The sequence below is a fragment of the Pteropus vampyrus genome, unplaced genomic scaffold, assembly GCF_000151845.1.
Source record: "Pteropus vampyrus isolate Shadow unplaced genomic scaffold, Pvam_2.0 Scaffold585, whole genome shotgun sequence".
NCBI lineage: Eukaryota > Metazoa > Chordata > Mammalia > Chiroptera > Pteropodidae > Pteropus > Pteropus vampyrus.
In genome coordinates, this window is record NW_011889366.1 from 153,605 (window position 1) to 178,516 (window position 24,912).

General features: G+C 44.8%; 1 protein-coding gene across 1 annotated transcript; it reads left to right on the top strand.

Annotated features, from left to right (window-relative positions):
- The first annotated feature begins 1,175 nt into the window (after positions 1 to 1,175).
- On the top strand, positions 1,176 to 24,761 carry FKBP1A (FK506 binding protein 1A). Its single transcript, XM_011384527.2, has 5 exons — positions 1,176 to 1,382; positions 1,459 to 1,506; positions 18,630 to 18,742; positions 21,680 to 21,844; positions 23,662 to 24,761. The coding sequence occupies exons 1-4, from the start codon at positions 1,346 to 1,348 to the stop codon at positions 21,806 to 21,808; spliced, it is 327 nt and encodes a 108-aa protein (XP_011382829.1). The 5' UTR covers positions 1,176 to 1,345; the 3' UTR covers positions 21,809 to 21,844; positions 23,662 to 24,761.
- The last annotated feature ends 151 nt before the right edge of the window (positions 24,762 to 24,912 follow it).

The following is a 24,912-nucleotide window of genomic DNA, read 5'->3' on the forward strand; positions in this document are numbered from 1 at the left end:
ATGGGTCTCTGGTCAGCCTATAAAGCCGAGCCATCTTATCTGCCTCTGGGCTGTTATGAGAGACAGCAACTTCAGTTCACTGAGATTAGAGGGAAGGGGACACAGGTGATGGGAAGAGTATCAAAGAATTTTGAGGTCATGTTTAAAACACCTCAGGAACACATGCGGGGAGACTCAGAGAAGGATTAGTCCACATCTGCCTCCCTCAGGTCCTAGACCAGTGGTCCCCAAACTTTTTGTTACCAGGGACCGGTGCTCCTGTGAGAATCTAATGCCTGATGATCTGAGGTGAAGCTGAGGCGGTGATACCAGCATTGAGGAGAGACTACAAATACAGATGAAGCTTTGCTAGCTTGCCAGCCGCTTACCTCCTGCTGTGCGGCTAAGTTCCTAACAGGCCACCAACCAGTACTGGTCCCCAGAACCTGAGGGGTTGGGGACCCCAGTCCTAGACTGTATCACAATGTGCCCTCTGGCCACAATGCCTCTGCGAGTTCGTTCTGCCTCTCCTACCCCAACACACACAAAGCTGGTCAACTCCTCAGACCTTGGGTAAACCTGGCGACCTCAGGGAAGCATTTCACTACACTCCAAGCTGTTAGCCATCTCTGTTATATGTCTCTCAGAGCATAAAGGTTCTTATAGTACTTATAAACTTGAACTTTACATTTATCTGTGTGGTTACTTGGTGGTCTCTCCCTCACCAGAATGTAAGTTCTGTGAGGTCAGGGACTGTTTGTCTCCCTCACTGCTGCTTCCCCAGCACCTAACACAGTACATGGTATATAGGTGCTCAATAGGGTTATGAATGAATGGAATGAATGAATCCAGTGTAAATATGGACTCCTCCTATGCAGTAAAGCAGAGCTCGTTATCTTGAACCATTTATTGAACGCTAACATGTACGCACACCTGCACTGACTTCTCACAAGCGTCCTTTTTACAGGATAAGTGTGTACTTAGAAGTGTGAATCTGCTCAAAGTCTGTCACTGGCAGACCCCCCAAATATTTCTCCCATTTCTCAGATGTGTTAACTTGGTTAAAGAGATGCCGTCCTGGCAAGACACACAGAGAGGGTAAGGGTGGAGAGGGAAGACGGCCATTTAAACGGCTCCATCCGAAGTCCTCAAGGCTTCCGGCTTCCGGTTCCCGGGCCCCGCGGCCTGGGCTCAGGGACGTGCACGCCGTGTGGGGCGCGCACGCAGGGCGGGGCGTGCGGGGGCGCGCGCGTGCGCAGGCGTTGCGCGGAGGGACTAGGCAGAGCCACGGAACCACCGCCAAGTCCGGTCTTGGTCCACGCCGCCCATCGCGCCGCCCGCCTGCCCCGCGTCCGCCGCCACCGCCATGGGAGTGCAGGTGGAGACCATCTCTCCCGGAGACGGTGAGTAGGCGCGCCCGGCGATCCTGGGAGCTCCGCTGCCGCGCGCATCCGCTCACCCGTCTGTCTGTCTCCTCAGGGCGCACCTTCCCGAAGCGCGGCCAGACCTGCGTGGTGCACTACACAGGTGAGTCGGCGGACCCGCGGGGGTTGGGGGGGCCCTCCCGACCTGGGGGCAGGCTTGGGGCAAAGGCCCGGGGCGTGGCGACGGCGAGGCCCGCGTGGCCTTAGGCTGAGGCCTGGGCGGTGGCAGCGCCCCCGAGGGGGCAGCCTGGGGCCTGCGGTACCGGAGACCGTCTGAGCTGGCGCCTGTGAGCGTTGACTGCGGGCCAGGCGTTATCTCACCCTTCTTCACAACCAGTTCTGTGCCTCAGATGCTCCACTTATGCCCACTGCACAGATGGGGAAAGCGAGGTTTAGGGAGGCGAAGTCACTTGCCCAAGGTCAGACGCTCAGGAATGAGCTGAGCCCGGCCAGGGACCATCAGAAAGGATATGTACCATTTCTGTGTCCCGGTTAACACCCTATTCCCCCTTCCGGCCCTCCCTTCGATGGAGATAAGAAGGGCGAGGTACTTCCCAGTCTGCGGAGCTGCCTCTTTCCCAGTGAAGTCGGGCTTCGTCCCTACACTGCGGGTGGAGAAACGTCCCAGTACTTAAGTCATTGGTTTGGTTCTGCTTGGCCTTGGAGGAACTAGATCTGCACGATCTTTTTCCTCTTTTTACTTTTGAGCCACTTACACATCCAGGCCTCAATGGCAGTGATGGCTCAGGCTGACAGAACATGTAATTTAGTCCTCCAACTCTTCTAGGATTAGAGACTTTTCTCATCCCCATTTTTAAGATAAGGAAACTGAGACCCAGTTAGGATAACAAACGGTAATGTAAGCCAAAGGAAATTGTAACGTCAGCCGGAATTCAGACATCAGAGTCTCAGAGTCGTGTGTCTTGAGACCATCTTTTTACTCCATGCCCTTACAAGGTCCTTCTGCTTTGTATTGAGGAGGGGGTGGGGAGATTGAGAAGGCGGAGACTCCATGTGCCCTTTCTCTTTCCCACCCTTTCCTCTTCCTTTTCCTCCTTCCTCTGTTTCTTTTCCTTCCCTCCCTTCTCTTCCTTCTCCTCCTCCTGGGTAGTAGGCTGTAGGAATTTCTGACCAACCTGCTCAGGGATAAGCACTCCCCTTCACTCCCAAATCATGGAGAGAGTAGTCCGCTGTTGAGGCAAATGACTTTCATTGGGAAGGGTATAAGGCAACTAACATCCACCCATATTCTTTTTATGTTTCTGGCTCTTATTTATCTGGCCCTTCCTTCTCCATGGGTAGAAATGGGGGCAGAGGGTAGAAGGAGTTAAGAACTAGAACCTTTAAAAAGACTACTGAGGAGGAGGAGGTTTTGAAACCTATCCTGGTAGGGAAGAGTCTCATGCCTGTGAACAAAACTGGAACGTGGTTCTGACATTTTAAATGACTGTCTTTGTAAGCCACGGTCAGCATCTGAACCCAAGAGGTCTAGTCATTTTGGAGGAAAGCTTGTCAGTTTGATTGTTTTTTGATCACTGGGATGAGAAGAGTAACCATTGCCTTTTATATTGCTGGAGTGAGTGGGCAGTTCATTGACTTCCCACAGCCAACTGTGCGGAGACTGGGATTCAAGTGATGAGGTGACATCTGCCCCCATACCCCGCCCTACAGTTTGTAAGTAGCCACAAGTGGGCTGCATCTGTCCCACCCCTCGTCCTTGGCTTACCCATTTTTCGGTGCTGATGGCAGGACTGGACACTAGCATGTAGGCAGAACCACATTTCACCATGCCTCTTGATGAAATGTCCCCACACAGCATGTCTGGAGCCTTTCTTTAAGAGAACAGATGGTCGTGGGACCCAGAACACCATCAGGGCTCCTATTGCCTCTTCTCCAAGTCTGTGTTTTCCTTGAGGGTGGCACTCACCCACACATTCCCAGAACAGCAGCAGGACCCTGGCGTGCATTAGGACAAAAGCTTTCTTTTAAATTTCATTTTCGATAAGCCCTACAAAGATGCCATAGTGAGAAGTCATCTCTGCCTCATGCTCACAGAATAGGCTGTTCTCGGGCAGATAGCTTTGTTCCTGTGGGGCTTTGCCACCAGCCTCCCAGGAAGAACCTGTTTGAGACCTGTGGGGGTGTGCAAGGAATGGGTAAGGCGCTTTGAGATTTCATCTGTAACAGTTACAGCTTTTAAGCAACCGGCTTTGAAGAATCCATCTTGAGGGAACATGATGGGGGCGAGGATCATAAGATTTGAGGGTCTTCAAAGCCAAGAAGTCCACTGTGTCTTATGAAGGGAGAAGAAATTCTCACGATGCCCCTAGTTTTCATCTCTGCTTTTCTTTACCTTGCTGCCTCAGTAGTTTCCTATTACAGTTTGCTATTTTTCTGCTCCTCCCAAGTGGTGGATGGTGGAAGTCCCTTGTGTGCCCTCCCACTCTCCTCCCTCCTCACCCCCATGCCCAGTTTCTATGTCTCCTGTTGGGTATCTAGCTCAGATTGCCTGCTGTGTGACTCCTATGATTACAGTTTCTAAGAGGAAGAATCTAATTGACCCAGGTTCAGAAGGTCAGGTGAACACTCTTAGTCCAGTCTACTACTGCTGATTTGGGGACAGGTCCAAAGAAACAGAGAAAGTAAGGTACTTGCCAGAATCCCCTCTCAGCCACTTGTGATATGCATAGCACAGACTGACTTTTAACCACAGGGGTGTTTTAAATGCTATTGGTGTCTGCCAGTGGTAGCCCTGATGCTACTCTCAGGGCTCCCCTGGTTCCTTCTGTGTGGCCTCTAGCAGAGCACAGCATGAACATGGCCTCAGAGAAAGGCTTTTGCCACCTCTTTGTGGTACCAGAAGGGAAAATGAAAACTTGACTGTCAGCAGCCAAGCACCTCCTAGCGGCATGACAGGCATAGAGGTGGGAGGAAGAAGGTGGAAAGATAACCTGGCAGATATGTGCCTTGAGGAGCAAGTGGATTCTCACAGCTCTACCCTTGCCTCCAGTAGCTTTGTCATCTTGATCTTTGAGTTTGTCCTGACACAGAACTAGGCGTACATCCCTTTTACTCACATCAGCAAGCAAGTCACGTGCCTGCCATTGTCAGAGCAGCCTCAGGTGGGTTGAAGGAATTCTTTTTTTATCCTCTTAAATAGTAGTTGACATCTTGTACTTGGGATCAGGTTTGTCAGTAGCCTGGCTTCTAACGGAGAAAAACCAAGGGTTCCTAAACCCCATTTCAGGAGACCCACTTGGCAGCTGAACTCCCAGGGCAGGTGTAGCCACTTGCCCACAGCACCCACTCCAGCCTCTTGCTTTTCTTTAGCCTCTGACTCCCCTCTCCTCTGTTTTATCCCATCCACTCCCCTGCTGAGTGTTTCTTGGCTGATGATCTGATGTCTGGAGGAAGGCTCACCCCCAACAGACTCCTCAGATGGCTTCCCCGTGCCATCTTCAGGTAGATGGCTGTAACTGGGCTGGGCTGCAACAGGACCCTTCCTATAGCAGATGTTTATTGAGCAACAGCAACAAGCCAAGCATTAAGGACATGGCCAGTGAACTAAATAGACAAAGATCTGGTGAGGCTTATCTTGGGTGACAAGACTGATAGCATGAGGTTGTGAGAAGCACTGTAGAGAGATTAAAGCACGGTGAGGGTGTGTGGGGGCGTGGCTTCTTTTAGTGAGGGTGATTGGAAAAGGCTTCTGACAAAATAACATTTTAATATTTACCCAAAGGAAGTTGTGGAGTGAGTGTCTAGGGGAAGAGTATTCTAGGCAGAGAGAAGAGCTAGTGCAGAGGCCCTGAGGTTGGCGCATGCTTGATGTATTAGAGGAACAGCAAGAAGACCAGTGTGGCTGGAATGGATTGTATGAGGGGGAAAGTGGTAAGAGATGAGGTGATGGTGGAGCCTTGGAATTCCCAGTATATGGGAACATTGGCTTTCTTTCTGAATAAGGTGGGATCGTTTGAGATGACTAGGGTTTTAACGGGCCCCCTCTCTTCTGGCTACTATGTGGACCTTGAACTGTTGGGGGCAAGGGCAGAAACAGGTCCCTAGTTGTATCAGGGTGTGTAGTGTGCGCCAACCCGGGCAAATGGGCAGAGGTGGTGCCCGGTGGACATGATCCCCAAGGATGTGGGTCCTTTGCTGGATTTACATCTTGCCTCTGCCACATAACATGTTGAAAGCTTGGGCAAATTGTCCCACTTTTCTCAGCTTCTGGGTGCCATCTGTAAAATGGGAGTGACAACACCCACTGAGGAGTTGCTGGGGCAAGTGCATTCTGTAAGGGGCAGCAGCGACAGTGATGCTGTTTTAAGGCTCCCTGTGTCCCAGGTATTGGGTGATGTATTCCTCCTGGTCCTCCATCCAGCTGGGACTGCCTGTGATGTCTAGAGTGGAAGAAAGGCAGAGCTCTGGTTTCATCACTGCAGCTCCTGGAGTGGCCCAAATGTACATGCAGTTTTAGGATCAGTGGAGGTAGATGGGCAGAGACCTCACCCTCTTTTTATTTTACAGATGGGAAAATAGGCACCTATAAAAAAAGAAATGAATCTGAGCTAAGATTCATCATAAAACAGGCCTACGCATTGCCTACAGCTTATATTGGCTTTTAAGAAAGCTGCAGTCGTTTTCTTATATTTGAGAAGCAAGGGAGGTTTTTAGTGTTACTTGTTTCTTGTGGGTATGAGAGGGGCAGGGTTGGGCTGTGCTAGTGTGGCCATGTGAACAAGTTAAGGTGTCAGTCCTTTTCTTCAGGTTTTCTTAACATCGTGGGATTTTAACATTTTGAAAATAGATCTTGCTATGGAAACATTTTTCTTTTCCTCTAGGATTGTGATCACCAAAGTACAGATCTCATAGGTGCCATTGTTCTCTCCTTCCACAGGCAAGAGCGGAAGGCTCACTTGTCTTAAATTAGCCAAAGGCCGCACAGCATCCTTGTGTGTATGCACGACTCTTATTTGTGAAGTTTTCAGACATAGGGAAAATCAAAGTAGAACAATGAATACCCATGTTCCCACCACCTAGAGTCCACAATGGTTGACATTTTGTTATCTTGATAATTTCTGTTTACTTACAGAATATATATAGCTGTAATCTATGTTTTGGGTTGAGGGGGATGCTGAGCCATTAAAGTTGCAGACATCGGTGACACTCTACCTCTACATACTTGAGCATGCTCTAAGAATGAGAATATTCTTCTTACCTCCTACTGGTCACATCTAAGAAAATTGGAAATGATTCAGTAGTATCTAATCCCAAATTCATATCGAAACTACCCCGGTTGTCTTTAAAGTGTTTTTTAATAGCCTTTTTATTTTTTAATACAATTCAGCTGAGGTTTATACATTACAGTTGGATATCATGTCCATAGAATCAATCCAGAAGAGTCTTCACATTGATTTTTTTCTTAATAACCTTGGTTTTTCATATAGAGCAGATTTGTTATCTTACAGACTACCCCACATCTGTCTTATTGTTTTCTCCTGGTGTAGTCTAACTCTTACCACCCTGATTTCCTATAAACTGGAAGTCGAAGTGTCTGGATAGTTTCTGGTTAAACATTTCAGTGTGAAGACTTCATACATGCTGCTGTGTACTTCGTACTCAGCACCTCGTAGGGAACATCACTATTTGTGATGCTAAATTTGATCTTTTTTTTGTAAAGGTACATTTTCCCCTTTGCAATGAGCAGATCTTTGGTGTAGTTGCAGATCCTGCAGATACCCTCCTCCTCATCAGCCTCTCCCTTACTAGTATTTACACCAAGGATAATTTGTACCCAAAGAAATTATTTCCAAAGTGGTGATTTTAAAATTCTTTTGTACTATCTACATTATTTAGCTGCCATTCTATAAAATAGGGTAAAGCTTAATTCTTTTCCTTTAATTACCAATTTTTAAAGGGAAGAGTTGGTTTTATAGTCATCCTAGTGGCAGCAAGTGACTTCTCGGCTCCAGTCTCCTTTTTTTGTTTTTAGTATACTATGAACTCATCAATTTTACTTAGGGCCTTTAAAATCATTGATATTCATTATTTTTTTTGATTCTCACAGTGTCCCAAATTTGGCCAGTAGGAGCCCCTTCAAGCTGGCTCTAGTACCTATTTGACACATTCCTACTGTTCCTGAATAACTTCTTGGTTTCACTGCTCTGGTTGTGGCATCAGTCATCGAACCAGAGGGCTCTGGTTCCTTTCAGTGGGTCTCAGACTTTTGTTTTCGTTAACAGCTTTATTATAACATATATAAAAATTTACCGATTTACCCATAGGCTTTATAACTTGAACATTTTGGGGGGTTAGAAACTGATTATTGTGAAGTGCTAATGGGTTCATCATATCTGTAAACTGTGGAATCATTTGTCTGCCTTCAGGTTTTTTCTAAAAATGGTATTGTTACTTGCTGTTTCCCATGGAAAAGGCCAGGGGTATTTTGGATAACTTAGGCATGTACTATCCAGTTCTCCCTTTGATGCTCATGGCAATGTTTGCTTGTTTTTATTTCTATTTTTCTTCTGCTTTTTTTTTTTTTTTTTTTGGTCTGCTAAGGCACTGAACTGAGTCCTCGCATTCCTCCGGCCACCCCACTTTAACTTGGGCCAGGTAAATTCTAGCAGTGCGAAAAGGTGGAGGAGGAAAGGGAGAGAGTGAAAGAAATAATCAGCTCTCGATCTCTGCTGTCTCTGCTCTCCTTGCCTTTTACTCTTCCCCTCCCAGTAGTTCACACCACCCTGGCCTGCATGCAGTTCCTCAAACACCCCAAGCCTTCCCCCCAGGAAGGTCTCTACCCCTCTGCTTAGGTGCCACCACACTGCCCCCACTCCCCACCACAAGCAGGCTGTTATCACAGCTTAAATTACGCCCCCTTAGGGTGTCTTCTCTGATCCTTGGCTGTAGTGGTTGTTCACACATGCGCATGCACGCACACACACACACCTCTACTTCTGATTCTCCAACAAGGCACCCATCCATCTCCTTCTTAGCCTTCCTCACAGTCAGACTGTGCATAGTTATATCTCCTCTTTCCCCAGTAGACTGTGGGCTCCAGGAGGCCAGATCCACACTGGTGGTGTCCTCCACGGTCTCTCCCCATCAGTGCCTGGCATGGAGTGGGGTACTCAGTAACTGCTTGAATGAGTTGTCAGTTAAGATCTGGCATTAGACTCTAGCTGCAGTGGGGAAAGCCCACACTCCTGTTATGATTGGTATAATATTTCTATTTCCTTTAGATTAGGATAAGAAAAAGAACATTTACAACATTTTAAATTTTGCCCAGTCCCTATGGATTGATAAAATCGTGACCATTCCTACCTTTTTACACCCATTGCACAAAGGTCAGCACACCAGACTCTTCAATGTGTTAAGAGCTGGGGGAAAGCCTCGGCCTTGCCCCTGAGGTGCTTACCTTGTAGGGAGTGCCTTCTCTTGTGCTCAGTGTTACAAGAGGAGTGCCTTGAGCAGCCCACACCTGGGGCTAGAAGTGCTAAGTGGTCTTCAATGTGTATGGCTCAGTCGGGCAAGAAAGGGCTTGCCAAGCGTATGCAAAGGCCTGAAGTGGGGGAAAGGTGCCTTTGGTTTTCTATAAGTACTTATTGACTATCTATTATGTATAAGGTGCTGTCCTCGGTACTGAGAATATGCAAGTGAAAAAGGCAAGGTCTCTATCATCATAGATTTATACTGGAATGGGAAAGACAGATAACAGATATGGTTAATAAGCAAAAATATATTATACATTAGCATTAGTAAGTGCTAACTAAGGAGGGGACAAGAGAAGGTTGAGATTTTAGATCAGCGAAAGCCTCAATGAGAAAGTGACATTTGAATAAAGGTCTGAAGGAGGTAAAGGAGTAATCCATGTGACTATCTGGGTAAGAGCACTTTAGGCTGAGGAAACAGCAAAGACAAAGGCCCTGGGGTGGGAGTATCCTGCATTTGAATACAGAACAGAAGGAAACAATGTTTCTGGAGTGGAGAAGTATAAGAGTAATCAGATGAAGTCAGAGAGATGGCAGTGCAAGGTGGCAGCTCTCACAGGGCCCTGTGGGCCATGTTACAGACTTCTGCTTCTGTTCTGAGTGAGATGGGAGTCATGGGAGGATTTCGAGCAGAAGAGTAATAGGGTCTGAATTGTATTTTAAAACAATGTCCCTCTGGCTACCATGTCAAGTTGAAACTGTAGGAGAGCAAAGGCAGAAGCTGGGAAACCAGGGAGGAAATTAGTATAATAATCTGGAGCCAAGCTCCAGAACTCATGCTTTTAGCCATTGTACCCTATAACCTTCTGCCTCTGTGTTTGCTGGAAAACTGAAAGAGGAAAGCTAAAGATCATACGTATTTCTACCATTTTCAGATAGCCACCATTAAACAGTGTGTTTCCTTCTGTGCACCCACACACAAACACCATAAGACATAAAGCGGTAGTCTCTTATTTATATTATGATAAGTGGAAAATGGAAAAGTGTGTCCAGAAGGACACGCACTCTGGTTTGTGTTATGGGGTCCTGCGTGTTCTTCCCCTCACAGGTCCTCCTTTGAAAATACACTTTTGGTCATAGAATCTCAAGAAATTTTAGCTGAAGGTTGCAAGCATTTCCAGATGGGGAATATTCTTGCACTCAGTTTATGTGATGGAGAGGAATAAGCTGGTTTTCTCTTTGGGTAGGCACTCGACCTTTGATCATGCCATGTGTGGACTCTCAGAGCTCTGATTCAGGAAGTTTGCCCTGTGAATGCAACCTCAGAGGCCCAGGCATAGGATGAGACATGAGCTTTGAGTTAATACCTCTTAGCAACCTCAGTTCGTAAAATCTCTTTTCACTCATCACGATTGGGACAAGTGGATAGTTGGCATGTTAATCCTAAGTGGCATGGCTTCCGTAAATATTTTATTTCAAATCCAAACAAATCATTGGCTAAAGGGCCATATCTTTCTTTTAGGATGGCTCTTCTGGTGGAGTTTCTCATCAAGGTTCTTGCAAAACCTAATTTTGGCTTTTAAAGTTATGAGATCATTTGAATGCCAAGCCTTTCTAGATTTTTAAGATTTTTTTCTCCAAACATACATTAGTCTCACCTACACACAGTCATTTGTCAGCAATATTTTTTAGTGACTTGCCTTTATTGAGCCTTTCCAAGCAGTCACACTCACATGTCATTTGTTTACGTGCTATTTAATTACGTTATCAATACTTAGTAAGTAAAACTGACATAAATAGATTTGGGAATAAACACAGCTGACAGACGCTTGAAAAGCGTAAAACTCACATAGGAAAGGAGTGAGGATGAGCTAGAGACTGGGGCATGAAGGAGCTTTCACCATGCTGGGGCAGGCTGTGGTTCTTATAAGAGTCTCTGCCGAGGCAATAAAGTAAAAAGTGTTTGAGAGAGCTTCTGCATACAGTAAGGAAGGGGAACAGCTAATCTTAATTTAAACCTAGGTCAGTATATCCATCTGGGAATGTTCCAAGTGGCTTCAGATGCAGATTTGTAGAAAAATTGATGACTTTGATTTTGGATTTCCCACCTCTGTTCAACCATTGCACTTTTGTACTTAAGAAATTACCTGTTGAATTGAAAGTAGAAATCCTTTCTCTCTCTCCCAACTGTAAATGGCAAGAGCTTTATATTGTTTTGAGAGTTTAGAGTTTAGGACATCTTTTTTTTTTTTATTGTCATTGTTCGATTTAGTTATTAGTTTTTTGTTTTAATCTTAAATCTTTGCATATTTTGGACCCAGTAAAATGCTGCCTATGAAAACCACCTGCAAAGATTCATCAGCAACTGAAAATCACATTGTGAGTCATGAGCTGTAACTACAGGTGTTAAAGCCATAACTACAGGTGCCTTCTTCAGTCATCTTCCCTTACCCAGTTGGGGATATGTGGCAATCTGCCTTCCACAAAGCAGAAAGCACTAGAAGTGCCTCCATTTCTGTTGGCTTATTAGCAAAATAATAACCCAGTTGTCCTCTTAAATCTTCAAATCCTGGCCTTGGGTCTTAACCACTGCTTCTGTGACTTGAATCAGGCACCAGCAACACAGTCCTGGGGCACTTTGCTTAGGGTCTGCTGGTCAAGTCTGCCTCTGCTGATTCCTTCTGAGCAAGAGCCCTTTCAAACAGACGAGCAGCAGGGAAAAACAGCCTGCCCATGGGGAGATGAACTCAAGACTCTTCCCCACGCCCTTCTTTTCTTTTCTGTTTTTTTAAGCCCTCCTGCTCTCTCTCCAAGGATTTGGGTCTGGTTCTGCCCCAAAAAGAACAGCTAAGCAGTTTGAGAGGAGACTCAAGTAAAGGTGACATTAACTGCCTTGCAGCCAGGGGCTGCTTTAACAGCTCCTCATGCAACTATAGCTTTCGCTCCTTTCATGGTCTTGTGCTTTTAACTAGGGACCCCCAAATTTTCACATTTTTCTCACTGATTAGTAATTTAAAGTTGCTAAAAGTAAAAACTGCCATTCTGGGATTACTCCTCAGATTCTTCCTACCATATAGGGAAGAGGTCTAAATATGGAAGCCTCGTGCTTGCCTTACTGGTTCTTAAAAATCGTGCAAGTGAAGCAAATTTGAAAGTGCTCATGAGTGCCAGCGTTGTGAGTGCCAGGGATTGAGCTGAGTACTACAGGGACATAGAACTCTGAATCCAGGTCTGGGACCTCGAGACAGTTCTTGAAATCAAGAATGTGGAGCTATCCCAGGCAGATTCTGGGTAACAAGGTATATAGGTTTGCATGTAGTCAGAAACGAAATCAGTCAGTTCTGCAAATAGAAGATCCTGCTGGTGGTGATTTCATTGCATAGCCTTCGGAGCTTAAAGAGTGTCAGCTGTCATGTCTGCATTGTAACCTCAGTTGCCTTGCTCAGCAGAGCATGCTTTCTCTAGGAAGTTATGGCACGAACCTGGCAGGTGGTTTCACTGTTGAAGGTCCTGGCACAGAGATGTCCAGAGTTAGAATGGGAGCAGCTGCTGAGACCTGACTTGCTGCCCACTTTACCTGCTCCTTCCCCAAATAGAGGAAGCACCTTGCCAACTATTGGTGGATTCAGTGTAGTAGGTAAACATGTAGGATTTTGGTACATCTCACTTTTTTTTATATTTTTTTAAAAGTTTTATAAAGGAATAATTGACATCCAGTAAACTGCTCATATTTAATTATACAATTTTATAAGTTTTTGATACGTTTCTTTGTTATTCTTTGAAACCTCCCCTTCTTCCCATCTCCAAAAACCTCTCATGTCTTTTTCTGTCAAAATAGATTAGTTTGCATTTTCCAAAGCTTTATATAAATGGAATCATACAGTATGTACTCTTTTAATTTTTCAATTACAATTGATGTTTAATATTATATTAGTTTCAGGTATTAGTACGTACTCTTTTTGTCTGCCTTTCTCTTGGCATAATTACTTTGAGATTATTGTCATTCCATGTATCAATAGTTCATTCCTTTTTATTACTGAATAGTTTTTTGTTGGATGGATATACTTATTTATCCATTCACCAGTTGGCAGATGTTTGGGTTGTTCCAGTTTTTGGCTATTATAAGTAAGTCTGCTGTGAACGTTTGTATATACGTCTTTTTGTATGGACATAGGCTATCATTTCTCTTGGATAAATATCCAGGAGTAGAATGGCTGGGTCATGTGGGAGGTGTATGTACAACTTGAACTGCCAAGCTATTTTCCAAAGTGATTATTCCATTATGTGTTCCTACCATCAGTGTATGACAATTCCATTTCCTCCACATCCTCATCAATACATGATATGACCAGTCTTTTTCATTGTACTCATTCTAATCGGTAGTAGTCGTGTTTCTTAATGGTAATAATTTGCATTTTTGTAATTACTAATAATGTTAAGCATTTTTCGTGTGCTTACTTGCCTTCTGTATATCTTTTTCAGTGAAGTATCTGTTCAGACTTTTTGTCCTATCTAAATAGAGTTGTTTGTTGTTTATGATTGAGTTTTTAGAGCTCTTTATATATTCTGGACACAAGTCCTTCATCAGATAATATGGTTTGCAAAGATTTTCTTCCAGTCTGTGGTTTCATTCTGCATTCTTTTAAAAGTATCTTTTAAAGAGCAGAAGTTTTTAATTTTGATGAAGTTCAATTTATACTTTTATGGATTATGCTTTTTGGCTTCATATCTAAGAAATTTTTCCTACACCTCAGTCACAAAAATTATTTCCTTATGTTTTCTTCTAGAAGTTTTGTAGGTTTCTTGTTTGTATTTAGGTCCGTTATCCATTTTGAGTTGATACTGATAATGATGTGAAGTATAGATCCAGGTTTTTCCTTTTTGCCTATGGATATCTAGTTCAAGTCCAGTGAATTTTTCATCTCAGACATTGTAGTTTTCATCTCTGGAAGTTTAATTTGAATCTTACTGTTCCTCTCTTTTAATTCTAACATCTGTGCCAGTTCTGGATTGGTTTCAGTTGATTGATTAGTCTCCTCATTGTGGGTCATGTTCTCCTGATTCTGCACACTTGGTAATCTTTGGATGTGGCACTTGTGAATTTTACCTTTTGGGGTGCTGGATATTTTTATTTCTATAAATAATCTCGAGCTTTGTACTGGGAAGCATTTAAGTTACTTAGAATCAGTTTGGTCCTTTTGGGTCTCGCTTTTATGATTTGTTTGGTGGGTGCTCACTAATAGGGCTGACTATTCCCCACTACTTAGGCGAGATCTTCTTGGGTACCCTACCCAGTGCCTCATGAACCCTGATTTTCTCCTGTCTTGTTAGTGAGAAGCCTTTTGGATGGTTCTTTTCCTGGCCTGAGTAGTTTCCTCCAATATGCGCATTGATTAATACTCTGTTGAATACTTACAGGGGACCCTCTGCAAATCTCTAGGGATTTCTTTATAACTCTTTCCTCCCTGGTATGTGTCCTGTGGACTCAAGCTGCATTGTGCTCCATCCCTATTCTCCCTCCCTGGAAACTCCCAAGGATGTAGGCTGGGGCAGTCACAGGACTCACCTTGTTAGTTTCCCATTCCTCAGGGATCACTGTCCTTCATTGTGATGTCCAATGTCTTCACTGCAACCTCCAGTGTCTTAAAAAACATCGTTTCAGCTATTATCTGGGTTGTTTGTTTTGTTTTCATTTGGATTTTTTGTTTTTTGTTTTGTTTTGTTTTGTTTTGGGCTGTTTAGGTGGGAGAGTAAATCTGATCCCTTTTCCTCCATCTTGGCCAAAACTGGGACCTGTTTTGATGTCACAGCTTCTCTTACATTCTGCGTTCAACACTGACCCAGCCTCATTCCCACTCCATATGCACATTCATTTCTGCTTCTTAACAGGCACTGCTTCCCCTTCTCTTGCATCAGCTCCTCCCCCAGTGACAGCGTACAGCCTTACATAAAATGGTCTATGCCTCCTCTTTAGGGGAAAGCCCTCCTCCTAGCCCCGCCTTGCCCCTATAGTTTGTACCAGTTGTGTGACATTCTGCTCAGCTCTGGGGATATTTTTACCTTTTAGACTTAGATTATAGGAAATCCCCTTCTCAGGCCTAAGGGACCCCCACCGTTACCAACACCACCACCAACCCTTCCCTGTGAAGATTTCTCCTCCTAGGAAGTAGGTGAGGTTGACACTTGGTAACTGGTCTGAAGTTCTGGAGGAAGGCTCATGTCCTCTTCTCAGGGACAACAGCTCTTCTGGAATAGGGTAGGAGAATGAGATCCTCAGTGAAGCTCCTGCTCAAAGCCCCTCTACTCAGAAATCCTACTTCTTGGATTTATGGGGTTTTTAAATAATAGGAAGAGGCTTCACCCCTCAGTGTCCCAGAAGAGCTTAAGAGAGCTGGAGTTAGGACATTCTCCCAGACCCACGGTCTCTTCGTTGAAGAGCATCCAGATTTCCAGGCTGGCTCAGAAGCAAGTAGAGGCTGCTGGGTCCAACCTTGTGCTCTCGGCCGGATGCCAGTCAGACCATAAAGCATCTCACCTTCAGGCAAAGCGAGATGGATTTGTTTAACTTCTGGAGGTTGCTTGGTAATGTATTTGATCAGGAACAAAAGGAGAGTATAGGGAATATCTCAGTACTCTGTGGTTTTTCACTGCAGTCAAATACCGTCTTGCCCTAGTAGCAGGTATGTTCAGATTTGGCAGGAAATGGGATAATTCTCTGTAGGTATACTGTATTTTAAAACTTGGAGTTGCAACACATTAGTATATCATGAGATAAATTTAGGAGTCACAATCAGCATTATTTTTAAAAATGAGAAGTGTGTCCCATATAGCAGCAGTACCTAACCTTTTTGACACCAGGGACTGGTGCTCCTATGAGAATCTAATGCCCGATGATCTGAGGTGGAGCTGAGTGATGATGCCAGCACTGCAGAGCAGTTGCAAATCCAGATGAAGCTTCACTCACCAGCCCATCGCTCACCTCCTACTGTGCAGCCCAGTCCTAACAGGCCAGGGACCAGTACTCTCCACGGCCTGGGGGTTGGGGACCCTTGCCATATAGTAACGTTACGTGTAAATTTTGTTTTGATTATACACGTTATGTGTGTACTAGGTCCTGACAACACTCTAGTCTGTCGTCAAAATCAGTGATTGCTCTCTGTGGTGTGGGTTGAGTTCCATTTTTGTTACTCCTATCATGGCAGTGCTACAGAGAGATAAATGTCAAGTAAAGATTTACCTCATACGAATTAGGTTACTTTCATCTGCAAGTAACTGAAAACCTGACTTAAGGCAAAGTAGACTTTTAATCACCTTAGAACACAAATCTTGAGGGAGGTGGTTTGGGGCTGGTTCAGATTAATGGGACAACACTCTATGGCACTCCTGACCTTTTCATGGTTACAAAGTGGCTGCCATGGCTCCAGATATCATATCCTCACACAATAACATTCAATGAGAAAGGGGGGCAGGAGCTTTCTTCCTTAATGTATTTTTCTTTTTTATCAACGAGGCAGGCCTTCTCTGCAAGATTCCAGTAGACTTCACAGTTGGTCTGAGTGCCCAAACTGGCCCATGTGCCCACCAACTAACCCTGATATAGGAGAAGGGCATAGATTGATTCTAGCTCATCTACTGGGCCAGAATGTTACTACTCCTGGAAAGTTGATAATCAGTTAGAATGGGAGGGAAGGTGGACATGCTGAGTCTCAGTTTCCCAAAGTCTCAAAATAGGCAGAGCCTGGGTTCCAGGTGTCCCCCTGGGCAGAATTTTCTCTGTGAGTTTAATCCAGCCGGCCATTGCATACAGTCAGGGCTCAGGGGCCAGGGATGACCCTCCCGTCTTTGGCTCTTTCCTAGAGGGGTTCCTCACCATGGCTGCTCAGGAAGCCCCAGGATTCTACTCAAGGTCTGCTGTAAAGAGTGCAGACCAGGAAGAGGCTATTTCTGGTCTTTCTCCTTTGTAGTTCACAGTCTCCATTGGGCTAAATAAAGCCTTTAGCTAGAGCCAGACCCCACTGCTCACTGGCTCTGACCTTGAGCAGGTTACTAAGCCTGGGAGTTGGTTCCCTTATTTCTGTTAAAAGCCATTTCAGGAGTGTGGGTAAAAAGAAACCCTGCCTGGCCAAAGAAAAGATCTGAGAATTCTAGCTGTTCGTTGCCTGTTCTTACTGTTAAAGCTGAGTTCTGTTGGGTTGGATTCAGTGAATGAAGTAGAGCTCAAAACGGGTGAAAGGGGATGTCTACAGTGAATAATGTGGAGAGTGGAGACCTGTTCTCACAGTTACTCATTAATAGAAAACTATTCAAGTCCTGCCATTTCTCATTTCTTTTATCAGGTAATGATTGTGTTCTGGTAAAGGGATGAGCTTCGTGGACACCCCAACTTGCTAGTTTTCTGGAATGATAGTGCCTGGCTCTGCAATGACTTGGCAGGGGTGGATCCCCATCCTCCTGTCTCCCTCTCCAGCTCCTAGCTCTAGGTCGTACAAGCACCCACTCTGCCCCCAGGACATCTAGCTCCCCTCCTGCTCTGTTAGGACAGCAGTTCCCATTCCTCTCCCTCCCCATTTTCTACTTTGTCAAAGTACAGACAGTCTGATGGCTGCGATAAAGCTCTCAATTGATCTCTGCTTTCCCACTCCACTTACAAGTGTTGACATTTTTTAGATTGAGATTTCCCTCCTCTAAAAAATATGCAACAGAATTCTGTATTTTGCTGGGCCTTCTGAGTGATGCTTAGAACCATGTTTAGGCCCACCCTCAGCCTCCAGTGGAATCAGCTTTATGTTAACTATGTGGCAACAACTGGCTGACTCTTTCCAGGCTGGGATCCTGATAGGAGTGTTTTTAGGATTTCAGTCACATGTATCACAATTGGCTGACACTGACTTCCGGAGAAACCAATGCTGATGGTCTTTTTTGGGTGAGGAGTTGCAGATATCTGTTTCTCTTTTCTTGTGGCTCTCACCCTCTGGCATCTCCGTCTCTGGAATTCCCCCTTTTAAAGGAGAGTGCCTCTGTGGTTGTCTGGCTTCTGAGAAACTGGGATAGTAGAATGAACTTAGTTAAAATCTAGCTTTACTATCTCAGCAAGTTGCTTCACTTCTCTCTGCCTCACTTCTCTCACCTGTGAAATGGGGACAGTGCATGGGGAGGACTGAAAAAGTTTATACATGGGAAGTGCCTAACCTGGTCCCTGACTTGGAGTAGAAGCACTGCCCACAGAACTGCTTCCAGAACTGACTAGAGTTGTTAGCAGTTCACCAGTAAGAGGTTTTCTGTGTCTTTTCCAATGCCACTTCTCTAATTCTCCTACACCGATTGGTGTCTTAACAATTCATTTCATTTCTGACACTGCCCAAATTTCTGTAAAATATGACAGGTGAATTGGGAAAGGAATATTGCTTCTTTTACTATATGTGACTTTCAGCCATTTTGTGTGTCTAAAGGGCCCACAGTTAGTTTGGTAGGAAATCCACAGGGTGCTAGAAATTCATGCCAGGAGTGTGTAGACTTCCCCCTTCTCCAAACCAACAGAGGCTCTGGTGGTCCACTTACTGCTTGGAGTCGATGAAGAGCATTCACAAGCCTGGGGTAGAGGGACTACTTCAACCTCTTTGAGGCCCACTCAGGGCACAGGAAATCCTCCCTGGACGCTGCAGTCCCTCCTCAGGCCTAGGATATCCTGCCAGGCCCTTCAGTGCTGGCATCTGGGATTTGCATTCTGCTGCTGGCTTCTGACTTGCCTCGTGTCATTACTCCTTGTTGCTCATGTTACAACTGCCCTTTTTCACAGGGATGCTTGAAGATGGAAAGAAATTTGATTCCTCCCGGGACAGAAACAAGCCCTTTAAGTTTATGCTAGGCAAGCAGGAGGTGATCCGAGGCTGGGAAGAAGGGGTTGCCCAGGTATGCTCTCATTTGTTTTGTTTTGTTTCCTAGCGTCTACCTTTTAAACTATATTTATGGTAGGACATTCGTGTGGTTCAAAAATCAAAAAAGGTGCAAGTGAAAACTTTCACTCCCATCCCACCCTATCTTTCCAATCCCCTGCAAGTAACTCCTGTTATTAATGTTTCTTATGGAATTTCTTTAAGCAGATACAAAAACATATGCCTTTTTTTTTTTTAACTTTTAGACACACACACACATTGTTCTGCACTTGCTTTTTTACTTAATCTATCTTTGACACTTTTATATACCAAGACCAAAAAAAAGAGCTCTCTTAACAGCTGCATAGTGCTTCCTTAGGTGGGTGTACTGTACTTTATTTAACCAGTACTCTAGTAATGGACATTTGGGCCATTTTCAGTATTTTGCTCTTCTAAACAGTGCTGCAGTGACTAATCTTGTATGGACTTTATTTTGTATTTGTGCAAGTGTTCCACAAGCAAATTCGCAGTAATGAAGTGAGTGGTTCAGTGGTTGTGTGCACTGTCTTTTGACATATTGCCAAATTGCCATCCATGGGGATTACACTGTGAACTGCCACCAACGGTTGAAGGTGCCTGACTCCGCCAGCACAGTGTGTTGTTAAACTTTTGGCTCCAGGATAGTATAATGAGTGACATATTATCTTGGTGTAGTTTTAATTTGTATTTGTCTTATTATTGACCATGTTGTGTCTGATCATTTCTGAGAGGTCATATTCATGGAGAAAGTCATTTTGTTTGTCTTGAATCTGTTTCTTCACTCTCCCCTCCCCCTTTGTGTAAACAGCTTTTGTTCTGCCAACACTATGAAATTCCCAGTAGACAATAGGAGACCCAGGGTTGCCAAAAATTCAGTTGGATGCTCTCCTTCTATGGAGCCCAGGAATTTTTTCTTGGCACTAACCAGATAAAGGAATGTTTACAGTGGCCTGAGACCCAGGGGGCTTTATAATTAGGCCCTTCATTATGGGTACTTAATTTGTTTCTCTTTCACCAAAGAGAATTGGAGATTTAACCAAAGTGGAGAGAGATTTCTGTCTTTCTCTTTTTCAGAATAGACATGGCTCCACTTCCTCTATAAAATATCACTGATTTATCTCCAAATAAATTGCTTAACTATCAGAAACTATAAGCCATCTCAGCCCCAGGTGTCTGAATTTCTGTCCTTGCAGGGCTCAGGGTTGGCAGTACAAAGAGAGGATCTTTGTGGTTTACTTCCCTTTGGAAACCTTGCCAACTGTACCTTTCTGTCTCATCCCATCCCCCTCCCCCTGTATCTGGCCTGCTCTTGGGTCTGTAGCCCATCCCCCATCTCTTGTGCCAACCATCGTTCACACCACAACTCATCTTCTGTGGCTGTTCCAGCACTGGAACAATAATTGTGTGTTTCAAGAGCCGTAACTGCCACTGAGATAGTGTTATCAGCCTATTTCACTTCCCAGGCTTGGCTAGGCATGATGGGGTGTTGGAAAGATGCCCAGCCCCCCCCTGGACCCAGTGTGCTTTGGGGTCGGTCAATCACAGCTCTGTTGCTTGTGAGAAGTCTGGGTCGTCTGAGTCTTACATAGAGTATCTTCTTTTAAACTTCTCCACAGAATATTTCTTGAGCCAGCACAGGAAGAAGGGAAATTATTTTGTGTCCTTTTCCCCTTTCTTTTGAGATCATTATTGTTTTGGCTTTACATGTTTACAGGTATACAATCCTGCCACAAGTATTATTTCGGCAACTTGCTTTTTTCATCTAATGATGTATCTTGGGCATCTTTCCATATTCGTACATTTAAAGCCACTATATTCTTTCTAGTGGCTAACCCGTGGTGTAGATGTGCCTTTGACACCACTCCCCTTGTAATGGGCATTTGGATTGTTAGCAGAAGATTCTGGAGGTGGAATTGGTGGGTAAAAGGATTATGATAGTTTTGTATTATTTTAGATTAAGGCGTATGCTTTCAACGGTCTTACCACCTTGGTTCAACATGTCCCCATTTCTGAAGAGAGCTCTAGGAAGCAAGGCTTCTGTGTTGTATTTCGAAACTTTATTGCAGCCTGCTGCTTCCTCTTTAGTCACCATTTCTTACGCTGGGTCAGAGAGCCAGGAATGCACACATGGAGACTTAAAAGAGAGGTTAAAGGGTGGAAAGAGAGCAGAGAACCTACTCACTCTTCAGAAAATAGATATTTACATTTATGTGTGTATTTGATTAGAAAATGAAAAAAGTACAAATATATTTTTTAAAGTGAAAATTTTCTCTCTGCCCTGGCCACTATATTCTGTTGTCTCCATAGAAAAATGCTGGCTTACACAGGTGGGTACAAATATGTAAATATTTTCTTCTTTTTAACACAAGTAGTAGCATACTGCACATGCTGCTTTGTACCCCAGAAAATCAGTCTTTTTTAAACTATTTTTTATATTTCTGAACTATGAGTATACAAATAGAAAGTACAGAAAAGTAGGCTACCCCCAAATAATACTCTGTGTGTGTCATTTTTTTTTAAGCAAGGTTTTTATCAAATTGCTCCTTTTTCAAGAGCATAGATGCCACTTCACATTTCCTTTGACAGACAGGCCACTGAAGAATTAGGTAGTGACTCTTCTGGAGTGTTGGCTGCCTAGAGTCAGGTCAGTAACACCTGGGCGGAAAGGTTAGGGGCCAGACCATTTTGGGAATTTAGAGGGGTTTTGATCTGCCATTGGACTCCTCCGGAAACACATGCAGGGGCCATCCAGCCTGACTGCCAGCCCCCACTTCCTGCACAGCGGGGTGCCTGGTGCCCAGGCCGCTGCTTAGTCCCTGGAATGTCTTATTCATACCATCCTGGCCAAGAGCCACTGAGGTAAACAGCTTTGCTCCTTAGGGAGACAATTCGGGAGTGTGTTCAGCTGATTATTTCTTCCTTGTTCTCTTCACAGATGAGTGTGGGTCAGAGAGCCAAACTGACCATCTCCCCAGACTATGCCTATGGTGCCACTGGGCACCCAGGCATCATCCCACCAAATGCTACTCTCGTCTTTGACGTGGAGCTTCTAAAACTGGAATGACAGGAATGGCCTCCTCCCTGAGCTCCCTGTTCTTGGGTAAGAAACTTAATGCTGAAGGACCTTTAAATACCTTTGGTCCTCCAGTGTTATGCCCAGTGTTTGATGGGTAACAGAAAGAACCAAAAATACCAGGGTTTTTACCCCTTACCTTCTACCTCTGTTGGATGTACTTACAGTTTTAGTTAGCAGCGTGCACTTTGAATGTAAAAGTTGGTCGCCCTATGGGAAGGGATGGCTTCTGTTCTTGAACATAACTCATGTGGATGGCATAACTGACGGTAGCTGTTTAAACAAAGTATTTTTATATGTGCCTTAAGCTAAAACTCAGTTTGGAATTGGGACTGTAGGCCAAATTATTAGTGCCAACATTTCGGTTCTTTAGAAGGAAGACTGTTGATGACTTTGCCCTGTCCTAGTTTGTGCACCTCCCTCATCTATAGTTTGTGATTACTGCCTGTTAGATGGTATAAGAGGTATTACCACCCAGGCCACCTGCCTCAGAGAGCAAGCCCAGCACAGTCAAGGCCAGAAGGCCAGCTTGTTATCAGTGGGTTGAAACATGAGGCCAGAGGATGTCTGTGAAGTATAAAAGATGCTCTCAGACAGTCCTAGGAAGGGCTCTTAGGGACCTGAATCAGCTTTCGTGTGGAGCAGGTGAAGAAAAAGGCCAAGAGAGAAAGGCTTGACTCAAGGTCACATCCAGGTAGTGGCAAACTAGGACCAGAGCCCCTTTCCTGCTTTCCCTTCCTGGACTTTTTTTTCCATCCATTACTCTTATTTCTAGGAAACCAAACTCACTATTCCAATGGCACATAACTTTTCATGTGAGTACTAGAATTTTAAAACACATGAATGCCGTCATCTTCTTTCCAGTTGGCCCCAGACCTCTACATTTGCTCCTGGGACCAGAGGGCCACAGTCAGGGCTGGGTGAGAGTGCTTTTGTTTGAAAGCCGCAACAAATGGCTGCCAGCCTGTTTGTTATGGTATAACCTTATCCAGTTGTGGACTTAAGTAGAGGGGCTTTTCACAATTATTATTAGCTATTTTCTCTCAGGTTTGAGCCCTGCACATCTGGTCATGCAGTCTTGGTCAGGTTCGATTACTCTGGCTTCTCCAGTTGTCATCTCTACCAGGAGGGACCGCTTGACACTTTACAGAGCCTCCCCCTGCCCAAAGGTCTATACCTAATCCAAACCCTCTTTTCTGTTCTTTGAGAGTTGAGCCCTTTGAATGTTAATATGTTTGAGGGAGCCTTGGAGTTATCCCGATTTGGAAACAGTCTTTCTGGAAATCTGGTAGGATGGAGGGTGGGGAAGGAAAGGAGAGAGGGTTAAAGGGCTACTAAGTCACCCTGGCCTATGCCCCCACATGCACTGCCAGAGAACATCTCAGAGCTTCTTGGAAGGGTCTTGAAGGAAAACCCAGGGGCAAACCCAGAAAGTTACAGGTTTGAGTGAATGAATGAAGATGGCAGACATTTTCTAAGTCTGTTCAACATGGGGATTATCAGCTTAGGGCTTTGCATATTAAGTCGCCTGGGAAGCTTGTAAGACTCTCCTGATGCCCAGGCCACACCTTGGAACACTGCCCCTCCTACTCCTCAGCCAGCAAGGTAAACTTAATCCTAGAGTTAAAAAAAAGCCACAATTTAAGCGGGCAGGAGGTTGCTAACTTTGCAATCCAGCCTGAGCCCAGCTGGCTCTCCCCAGCAGGAGCAGAAGTGGCTTGGTGTAAATTAAGACCTTGCAGCTATTGGGGAAGGGACTTGGTATGGTGGCCAGCCTTATGGCTGTCCACAGCACACAAAGAGCACTGAGTTACTGGAAATCACAAATTTTCTGTCCCCAACAGATGTGCCATGGCAGGATCTGGCGCCCCCCCAGACGCGCACATGCGAATTCGTACGGAGCTTTTCCTGATGTTCCACTACATACACTCTTTGTATAAACATCTACCCCGACTGAATGTGTTCTGTCACCCAGCTTTGCTCTTCTCCTTATCCTCGTGTGTGTGTTGACCTAAACTATATGCCATAAACCTCAAGTTACTCATTTTATTTTGTTTTTGTTTTGGGGTGAAGATTCAGTTTCAGTCTTTTGGATCTAGGTTTCCAATTAAGTATTAGTCAAGTATTAACAGCACAAGTAATGGGTTAACTTTAGACTAGGAATTGGTGTGGGGGGGGGATGCAAGAATCTTTATTTTATTTTATTTTTTTGGATGAAATTTTTATCTATTATATATTAAACATTCTTGCTGCTGCGCTGCAAAGCCATAGCAGATTTGAGGCGCTGTTGAGGGCCGTATTATTCTCCAAGTTGAGAGATGTCCTTGGGTTGAATTAAGAGCCCTACCCAAAACTGAAGTAGGGATGGGGAGAGCCCTTGCCTCCCTGGCCCCATCCCATCCTCCCCTTAAACCCTCTGCCTTTTAAAAGCAAATCGTTTTCACTGCAATGTTGGACACTACAGGTATCTGTCCCCGGGCCAGCAGGGACCTCTGAAGCCTTTTTCGTGGCCTGGCTTTTTTTTCCCCCATTCTGTGGTTTTTCTAATGGATATTCAGGATTTTTATAATCTCATAGCTATCCAGGTTCCACTTTCTAAATTTTAAGAACTTTAATCGAAAGTTTAAATTGAAGGTGCTGTTTGTAGAAACTTAACACCCAATGAAAGCCCAGCCATCATGACAAATCCTTAAGTGTTGTCTTAAGAAAATGATGCTGGTCATCACAGCTTCAGCATCTCCTGTTTTTTGATGCTTAGCCGCCCTTCCCCCCCACCCGCTGATCTCAAAGTTTCCTGGCTTTTCCTTCCCCGCTCTCACTCCTTTGCTGTCCTGTGTAGTGATTTGGTGAGAGAAATTATTGCTGTCTACCCCCCACCCCCCGCACTACATATGATTTCAAGTTTTATTATTGCAATAAAAGTGCTTTACGCTGGCTTTTCTCAGCTCTGTGTGATGGTGGTTACTTTCAGGTGCCGCCCCCTGCTGTTTGGTGCAGGGGGATGGGGTTGGAGGTCTGACAGTGGGGTACAGTGTTGGAGATTTGTGTCTTGGCAGAATAGCTGCAGCAGCAGGGACATCCCGTCCTGTTGGCCT

Excerpts from the sequence above, each read along its gene's own strand:
- FKBP1A (XM_011384527.2), top strand. The coding sequence starts at position 1,346 with ATGGGAGTGCAGGTGGAGACCATCTCTCCCGGAGACG. Across the intron at positions 1,383-1,458 it reads GACCATCTCTCCCGGAGACG|GGCGCACCTTCCCGAAGCGC; the intron begins GTGAGTAGGCGC and ends CTGTCTCCTCAG. Across the intron at positions 1,507-18,629 it reads CTGCGTGGTGCACTACACAG|GGATGCTTGAAGATGGAAAG; the intron begins GTGAGTCGGCGG and ends CCTTTTTCACAG.